At 28.5% G+C, this 10,352-nt stretch overlaps 2 protein-coding genes across 2 annotated transcripts in view; both read right to left on the minus strand.

Annotated features, from left to right (window-relative positions):
• Nucleotides 1–4,020: 4,020 nt before the first annotated feature.
• On the minus strand, nt 4,021–6,357 carry LOC116841254 (nuclease SbcCD subunit C-like). The gene is made up of 5 exons (XM_032808978.1): nt 6,332–6,357; nt 5,080–5,322; nt 4,777–4,973; nt 4,406–4,643; nt 4,021–4,162 (listed from the first exon to the last, which is right to left on the minus strand). The coding sequence occupies exons 1-5, from the start codon at nt 6,347–6,349 to the stop codon at nt 4,070–4,072; spliced, it is 789 nt and encodes a 262-aa protein (XP_032664869.1). The 5' UTR covers nt 6,350–6,357; the 3' UTR covers nt 4,021–4,069.
• Nucleotides 6,358–8,258: 1,901 nt separating this feature from the next.
• LOC116841217 overlaps nt 8,259–10,352 on the minus strand; it is a 4,325-nt gene continuing 2,231 nt past the window's right edge. The window contains exons 3-4 of the mRNA XM_032808899.1: nt 9,123–9,587; nt 8,259–9,037 (exon numbers count right to left, since the gene is read on the minus strand). Coding sequence (XP_032664790.1) covers nt 8,430–9,037; nt 9,123–9,587 — 1,073 coding nt within the window. The 3' untranslated portion in view covers nt 8,259–8,429. The remainder of the gene's footprint in view (nt 9,038–9,122; nt 9,588–10,352) is intronic.

Raw genomic sequence — 10,352 nt, forward strand, 5'->3', positions numbered from 1 at the left:
CCCTACGCTAATTGTCGCGTTGATCATGTTGCTGATTTTTAGAGAAAAGAAGGGGGAGAAAAGTAATTATATACGCAAATATGTGCTGTATATACATATATATATATATATATATATATATATATATATATACTGCACATATTTGCGTATATAATTACTTTTCTCCCTCTTCTTTTCTCTAAAAATCAGCAACATGATATATATATATATATATATATATATAAATTTTATTAAAACTAATATTATTATATTAATATTAAAACTAATGCTGCAGGATGTAAATTAGAACCGCATGTTCTAAATTAGACGCAATTTAATGAAGTGTAGTATAAAATTACAAGAAAAACTGTCTATATATATATTCCCCGGGTTCCGCACATATTTTTTTTAGATTTATTGGATCCCTATAGTGTCACTACGTGACTAATACGTGCTTTAGCAACGATCTTTTAAAAATAAAATTTTTTTTACTTTCTTTTCCTTTTCATACAAAATTAACAAAATGTGTATGAAACACAAGCAAGCAATGTATTTAAGTATGTAAACGCGAAATTAAAAATATTCTACAATACTAATGTATGTATATATATACACTCTCTAACTAAAACTAATTGATGAAAAAAAGTCCTTAAATAAAATATATTAGTATGAAAATCATTAAATCTAAATAAACTTAAATATTACCGAAGTATCGCCAAAGTATTTAATATTGCCTTCAAAATATTGCCAGCTTTTCGGCACTACCCACTCACAACTTTCTTCTAATTTATTATTGTTTAACGTTTGACGATTGCCTAACGCAATGCTACTCTACTAAAACGGTTATTGGTAAAATAATAAAAAAATTTTTCACTTAGTTTGACACGTATTGACTAGTATATGAAATAAGTATATGTTATCGTTTGATACCCTATATATATTAATTCACCAATGATAATTAAGAACAAAAATAATTATTTATAAATTGTGGGATATAGTTTGTTTTTCATTTATATATTTATCAATAAATCAATATTTATCAGTCTCAATCAATTTTATTTATATATTTATTAATATAATTGTATTAAATATACGAAATACAATATAATTGTATTTTATATATTTTCACATATATGAACATTTTCAATTTTACGTTAATAAATAAATAATTGAATTATATATTTCTACATTAATTAATTAATAATTATATACAAATTGTAAATAGAAAGAAGACATATAATATTTTAAATTTTGAAATATTGCCGCAGAATTATTGAAAAATTTAAATAATTATGTTTAGTTTTTAGTTTTAGCGAAAGCAAATTATACGTGAAAGTTTATCGCTCATTATTCACCGTTTATAGTAGAAATTTAATGAAATTCATGATGGATTTCTGGAATATGTCTACTATGGAGATAATATGAATCTCTATTAGAAGTCTATTAATATCAGTTGTGGAGATAGATATCGCATAGAGCTATGGATTATGTGGATATTGATGGATGTCATGTTCCGCGTAGGAATTCATGAGAGTATTTATAATGAATGATTAACATATAATTACGCACTACATGTTGTCGCATAAGCGCTATAATTTTTGATTTGGTATTCAATGGAATGCAGCGAATTTTAACTCTTTTGTTTCCAGAGCAATATATCAAAATTATATAACGACGAAGTACATATTGCATTTTGATCAGAATTATCGACAATGCTAATTTGCTTGGTTTGTTTCTGGATCGGTGCCGCGTCGTTCATGGCTTCATTTCCAACGTTTCGCGAGCATCTCATTTCACTTTTTCAGTAGATCTACTTCAGTAAAAGAATGACCAAAGACTAGATAGTTACTATAAATATTATTGCCGACTCAATATTGTAATATTCTACATATTTTATTTCTCATGGAGTTAGCGAATAGAAATTATCACGTTCTTCTTATAAATTAATGCGATTTATTGCCAGCAGATGGTATATCATCGAGAGATAAAAATCATCATCCACTGGTAAAGACAGCGTCCGAACGCAGAAGACGGTTCTTATCTATAACATTATTAATAACACGATAATAATGCTAAATTATCAACTAAATAAGTTTTGATTTTATAAAAATAAATTTAATTATAAAATTATTAAAATGACAAATTTTTAAATCATTGATATGTATAATACATCTATATTATATATATTAATGTAAATCCATTTTTCATTGGAAATAACACTTTATTAGAAAATTTTTAAAACATGATATCACAATGATATTACGTGTTTTAAAAAATTATAAAATTCATTGATTATGACATATTCCGTCATGAAAATTATGAAACTATTTTCTTAAAAAGTATTATGCAATAATTTTTTGCATAATTCCAAATATGTTAAAAGTATTAAGGAATCACGCCCAAAAAGATTAAAAAACCATATCATTTAATAAATTTTCTACTTCATCCTAGCTTCTCTATAAAGGAACATATATATTTTGAGCATTTTAATTTGGCACATTGAAGTCGATTTGTTCTCACTTATTTATACATAAATAATTCATAAAAATGCTCTTTCTCTCTCTCTCTCTCTCTCTCTCTAATAAAAACCTATAAAAATATATATACCTATAAATATATATTCGGCGGAATAAAGTTTTGTACAGAAATAATCGCAAATTTTTAGTTAAATATTTCATTCTATTATAAATATAAAGAAAACGTAATAAAAATGTGAGTTTATATAAAAATTTATAATTTTTCTAAAAATAAATGTAAGAAATTAACACTAATATTTTATTATTAATATTTAAATATTTATGAAAAAATATTACATACTTTAATTTATCAAAAAGCATAATTATTTAAATATATAAAAATATATAAATTTTTTAAGCAAAAAGTAAATAAAATCATTAACAATATCAAGTTTTTGAAATATTAAGCTATTATATATAATACAAATTTTATTAAAATTTTTACAAAGATTAGCTAATCCTAAATTATTTATTTCTTTTTGTCTGTGATTAGAGTTTAATGTTACAAAAACTTTATATTCATATATAAATATAACCAAAAATAAATAATCTATTTACATGAAACTTTTTTTATATATTGCATTTAATGTAAAGAGTCAAAATAACGCAAAATTATTTTTGTTTTACATTTTGATAATAAAGAGTCTAGTAAATATATAAGAGGATTTTGTAGCTAAGTAGGTATAGATAAATGCATATCTGTATATATTACAATTTTAATTTTATTTAAATTATCTATAAAACTACAAAAAACACAATTTCTTATACGAATTATTTATTTTTGGTAGTTTTAAATTATATGAGCAGAAAATTATATAATACACTGCGCAGTTATATATAGAAGCTTCTAAAATAGAAGTGGCCCAGTGTAAGCTGCAGCTGGTTCAAAATCTAAAAGTTCCGAGATTGAACTCGGCCTGTGACAAGTGTTTTTTTCAAATCAAATTTAATTAAATCTATAAAACAGTAGCACGATTAAAAAGATTGTAGCAAAGCATGATCAATATTAATAACATCTTATATTTATAGCTCTAATTTTTGTCTATAACTATAATAATTTATATAGTTGTAGTAACTCTAGATAATAAGTTAAGTTAACTATTTTCTAATTATGTCCTGACAATATTGCTATACTTTAATCTTTCGTATTCAGCTTCCATATAACCGTGAAAATATACTATTTCACAATAATTGAGATGCTATTTCATAATAGTGATAGTTCCAAAGGTGAGATTTTTTCTCAGTGGAAATAATTTAAAATTGAAAATCGGGTGAAATCGAAAATAGCTCCACTATGCCAGATTAAAATTAATATACATTATTCAATTAATAATTTATATTTAAAACACATTTATAATATTTATAGAATATACCTTATTCATATGTACTCAGTGATTTAAAAAGTAAACGGATTATTTGTTGGAAAAACATAGAATATAAACTGTATTTAACATTTATTGTTGAAACAATTCTTACATATAATAATTACAAAAGTATCATGTAAAGATCATAAGACTATAAGATGCCCGTTCGTGTTCCGTCACCATGAATATATACTTGTAGTGATATACTTTTTAACCCCAAGGATGATGAGCAGGTTTCTGTAAACTCGCTTGCTGAACCGCGGCTGCCACTGCATTCTCCTTAGCGGCTAGTATATCCTTTTCCTATTCGTACAATAAGCATGATGACATTAAAAATAACTTGACGATAATTTATGACAAATTATGCGGCGATCAAAAATATTTTGTCCTTTTAACAATTATATTTATCTGTCTTATAAACAATGCAAACACTTTGCATGTTCAAATCACGTATAAACTACATTTGTCTAAGTACTCAGTAAAAAAATTGCGTAATGAAACTTTGTGCACGATAATATTTGACAAAATTATTTTTAAGTTGCTTACCTTGGCTTCCTGTTCACTCTGGTTAATCTGCTTATCAACGTCCTGTTTTTGCAGCTCGGCGGCGGTTTCAGCCGCATTTCTTTGAATCGCCGCGGCCGCAGCGGCTTCCCTAGCAGCCGCCACTCGTTGTGAAGCTGCTACAGCGTCTTTCAAGGTTGCTAATCTCTGTTGCAACGCCACAAGTTGGCGAGCGCTATCTCTAGCTTCGGATTCGGCGTGTTGCGAAATTTCTTGAGATCTGCGCAGGAAAATTATCGCAGGCACATGATAACATTACGTAAAATAGTCGTAGTCAAAATGTCACAGTTTGTAGAAATACAGAATATGAAGCTTAATGACGTAAAAGTAAATAAATTAATTATGCCGCGTACCTCGCGGCAGCTTCCTTCGCAGCCGCCTCTTTCGCTAACGCAATTTTCTGTTGAATCAGCGTGGCTTGTTTCGCTTCCGTAACTTTGTGCTGAGCTATGGCAACATTGTTATTCGCCTCTTTCGCTTGTTGAATCGCTCGCAGGACCTCGGGTGGATACGCGATAGTAGGTGTACCTGGTGCCGGGTCCTTCAGAGCCTTCAAGTTGTGCAAGTTAAGTGAATATATTTTTCCAAATCTCCCGTCACACGTAGAACGTAGATTATTAATAGATAATACATTAATAGATAATAAATATACGCACTTGAAGCGCTACATTGTGTGTAGCTTGAACTTGGACTTGGGTGAGTGCTATATCAGGAGTGCTCGGTGGGTTCCAGGCGGAAGTCGCGAGACTTGTAGGACCCCACGAGGAAGGACTGAAAGCTGGCACAATGCTAAAGAAATCGTAACTAGGTGATCCAAAAAATGCCACTCCGCGCTTTTGCTTCCTCGATTCCGATTTCTTCAACTCTACCACTGATGCGAAGGCAGAGAGAAGTACAATCTACACACAGAACATACATATACATACACTACATACATATTGCACTCAAGTAAAAATATTACTTATTTCAGATATTTTATAAGTTCATATATCAGCAAGTTACGTTTCAATAAGTTAAAATATTCGTTTAAATTCGTTTAAAATATATATTCTAAATCCTAACAAATTTAGCATTTTCATGAAGAAGATTTGAAATCAGCATCAATATATTCTTTTTATTTATTAGAGTTATAATTATCGGTTCACAAAGTAGATTTTTGAAGAAACAATATTTCGCAAAATGAAGGTTATAAAACATCAAATCTGATCTGTACACTGATAAATTTGAACTTATGAAATAAATAAATAAATAATTTCCTCGAAATTTGCGAAAAGCTTCTGTAAAGCGATAATTATAATCCTAATAAATAAAAAAATATATTAATATTGATTTTAAATCATCCCTGTTGAGACCAGGATGATTACCGTTGAAACATAATTCTTTTGCAGAATAGAATTGAAATGGATACAGTGATGTTAATACTCACCAAAATTTAATTTTTTATATCATGATATTATAAATAGACATACATAATAAAAATTCATATTTCTATTGATTTACAACTTTTTACAGCCCTCTAAATTTTTTTCTAATTTTTATTCCGGTCAGGATCATTTAAAAAAATAAACTGAATAGTCATTTTTCTTAATAGTAGAATGATATTTTCTACACATTTATAAATAAATCTCTCGTTACGTTTCTTTAAGAAAAATAGTACAAGGTTCAGAAAAATGCTCAAAAGGCAGCTTTATATATAAATTCTGAGATTACCAAATTCTTCTTACACAAAATTTACGTTAAAAATGTTGTAATCTCCGTTACAAGTATTATGAATAATTTCAGAAATTTAAAAATATTTTAATTTCTTTGATATAAAACATAAATAAAAAAATAAGAGTTATAATAAATAAAATACGATTTATATACTGCAGATTTGACGTAAAACTAAATTTTTGAACTTTCCATTACCGTTACGAAGATCTTCATCTTGCAAGGGATGTTGCTGATGATACTGAATCTTTTGCAGTGGATGTCTGGTATATATACAACTTGCGATACGAGGAAGAATGCTCTATCGTCTCCGGGATAATCATGGAATTAATTAAGACTATTATAGGTGTTCGTAAGAATCCACGTATCGAAGACTGAATTATAGGCCTTCATTGTCTAATGACGATATTTCTGGAGGGCGTATACAATACAATCACTGCACACGAGACCATTTACGTCCTGGAAACCAATGGACAAAGATCATATCTCGTCTCCGAACTCAGGAAGTAGTTATTCAGTAGTGAGTATATGGCAAATACTTCCGGCATCGTGTGTATCTTAGACGTATTATGTTTAACGTAAATGTCAGGGAAATTTAATTCACATGTGTTTTATATGTAAGTAGTAGCTGAGGACTTTTAATCTTTTTAGTAAGTACTGTTTATAACGCTGCATCGCTTCCTGTTTAATCCCAAGGGTTTTCAATAGTACCTTAACTAGAGATTATAATTATTTACTTTAAGATTATATTTATACCATAACTCATCAAAAAGTTACGCAAACCCTAAATATGAATAAATTTTAACTAGCGCATTTTTATTTGTTTATGATTTCCGGAAAAATGATCGAAATTCAATTCTTTCTTTTTTAATCAGTGTAGAAATTAATAAATATGAATTTATTAATGTCTTTACAATTTAATGAAGTTAAAAGAAAGTAGAGATGTGCGAATCAAAGATATTGTATGTCGAATCGAATAAAATCGAACTTCAGGTTTTAATTTCGAATTCGGATCGAATCAAATCGATGAAATTTCACCCAAATCGAATCGAATCGAATCGTTGAAAGAATTTTTAATTAATATAATTATTCAACTCAACATGAAAATAATGACTTTAGTATGAGAGAGATAACATTGGTCATGTGACATCAATTCATTTTAAGGTAAGAGATATATAATATATAGTTGGTAAATGTATATAGAATACAGTTCCATCTTTGAAAGCTGCGCAACGACACATATCGATCCGACAGTTGTCGGTAAGAGTTTATCTAAAAGCCATTATTTTCTTTTAATATTTTTGTAGAAAATATTAATATATGAAAATGTAAACTTTTCAAGTCATACTAATTCCTGTAAGGCTGGATATTTTTAATAGTACTTTGTTAATGCTAACATGTGCAATTCGTATTGGAAACATTTCGATTCGAAATTCTCGAATTATTCGGATTCGAAACATAGGAACACGAAATTGAATCGAATCGAATTTCACTTGATTTGATTCGAATAGTTCGCACATCTCTAAAAGAAAGTTATACTAAAAGAAAAAAACATAATGTTTTTAAGAACAATAACATTTGAAACATTAATCTAGATAAAGTTTACCTATGTTTAGGGTTCTAGACTTAAATTTAGATTTAAGTTTAAACTCTGTTTAAATACATTAAAATAAAATTTAAACATAAATATACACTTAAATTGCTATTGAAAAATCAATCTTAAAAGGTTTTGGTATTGAGAAATAGTTAATCATAAAATAATAATATATGCTTGAAAAATAAAATTAATATAATTATATGGAATAAAATAAGGAATAAGGACGAAATTTGCGTTTCCTTGCGAAACAATAGATATATTAATATAGATATATTTCTAAACCAAAACTTACTAATATTTATTAAAAAGTTATTCTAATCGCGCTGTAAAAAGTAAATCTATGTCCATAATATTATAGCATATTACATAACTTTGAATAAGTTGATGAAAATAATATAATCAACATATAACAGAAAGAGAAGTATAATAAATTCTTATACAACATACATGTATATTTTCCTTTATTAAAAAACATACATATTTTGTTATTTTCTTAAAATATCATAAATAAAGTTAGTAACATTGTAAAAAGTAAAATGTAACATTCACCTACACGTATACGTCAACAAATGAATATTTATGGAATATTAAATGTAAATTTTTTCATATGATATTTCTAAAAATAATGTGGCTAAATAATTTGTGTGTGACCTAAGGGTATACGTTATTTTATAATCCAACGTTTAGTTATTTCGTCGCTTAAATTCCCGTCAGATCACGAAGGATTTCTGCGTTCGTGAGAGGACGCATTTGTCCGTTCACTGCACTCGATCTATATAAAGGAGCCCTGTCGCCAGGATTTGCCAATTGTCTCTTATTCGGCTCAGAGACCGCGGTTGAGATTTTACTCAATTTCCAGTTGCTCGCGGAAGAATACGAATGCGGATATTTATTCCTCGAGGCGAGCCCGTCGCGCGTCTTGGGACTTTTAAATTTGTAATACTTGGCAGCACGAAGGTAACTGTCTTCCTTGTGTGCGGTCGATTTCTTAGCGGGCGAATATTTCTCGACCGCAGACTCGGTTTTCGCACGCTTAAGATACTTTCCGGTTTTGGGGTTTTTGTATCCGTAGGATTCTTCGTAGACTACTTTAGTCGCTTTTTTAGCTGAAGTGTCTGTGCCGTGAGCGGCGTTGTCTCTGTAACCGGTCTTTAGTATTTTATGAGGTATACGTGATTCTTGAGTCCTGGGCTCTTCTAATCGTTCGTGATTTACACGAGCTTGGCCATTATTTTCCGGCTGCCGTCTAGAAGATGTCGGATTGTTGTAACTGTCTATTTCCGGTACTTCTTTCACATGCACGTATCCTATAAGTGAAAACATTAAATATTACTAGAAACCGATTATAAAATAAGCATAGCAGTTACGTTATTTGTTATCGGTTTTACGTACTGTGTTTCGGTATCTCCTTTCTGTACGATTCTTCAAATTCCCGCTCGAAGTCTTTTTCATAATATCTAGTTCGTTTAGGTTTTATCTCATGAGAATTCTCATCGGTCTCTCCACGTTTCTCATATTTACGAGACTCTTCTTCCTTTTCATCTTCCTCTTCGTACGATCCATGCGATTTTGGAGATTCAGCGTATTCAGCGTGATATTCCGACGACGGGTCTTCTTCCTCCGCGTCATCGTCCGATGAGGAATTCTTGTAGCCGGAATATGGTTTATCGGCGTAATCCTCGTCATCAGTTTGCTTTGTATACTTTCCAAATGTCTCGTCGTATTCCTTAAAGGGGAAATATGTCGACGGCTTAAAGTCGCTTTCCGTCGTCGGTTCCTTGAAATACTTCCCCGGTTCATTTTCAACGTCGTCCACTTCGAACTTGTGTTCATTCTCCTCCTCGGGATTTTTATATCCTGAAACATTTTTGCTTTTAATTACATTTATTTTCCATTCATTATTTTCGTTGTTTTTAGTTTGGCATTTAATATACTTATTCAATTTTCTGCAGAATTTTTTACAAACACGATGGAGTATATGTTTATTCCTAAAAGATTATTTTTGTTGTTCACATTATTAGTGATTTTGAAATTACAAACAGAAATCAAATGAAATTATATAAATTTAGTTACACACGGAGAAAACATTGTAGTAAAAATTACATTATAATTTTTTTCGCAATGTTTTTACAAAGCTAGATTGCAAAGCTACTATAAAATTATAATATAAATTACTATAATAATAATACTACAACCAATATAATATAAATAATACAAATAAATAATATAATATAAATTACTATAATAATAATACTACAACTAATATAATATAAATAATACAAATAAATAATATAATATAAATTACTATAATAATAATACTACAACTAATATAATATAAATAATACAAATAAATAATATAATATAAATTACTATAATAATAATACTACAACTAATATAATATAAATAATACAAATAAATAATATAATATAAATTACTATAATAATAATACTACAAAAATAGTAAATTAAACGCTATTTATCGAATATAATGATATAAAAAGTATTCAAGTAAGTGCTATAATTTTGAAGTCAAACGTGCATGTCATTTTTAAATAAATATACAGAGTATGAAGATACAGACGGTAAATATATGATATAAAGATAAAGGTATCACAGGTTATTA

Source organism: Odontomachus brunneus, unplaced genomic scaffold, assembly GCF_010583005.1.
Source record: "Odontomachus brunneus isolate Ranch 3 - 2012 unplaced genomic scaffold, Obru_v1 Obru_scaffold_014, whole genome shotgun sequence".
NCBI classification, from domain to species: Eukaryota; Metazoa; Arthropoda; class Insecta; order Hymenoptera; family Formicidae; genus Odontomachus; species Odontomachus brunneus.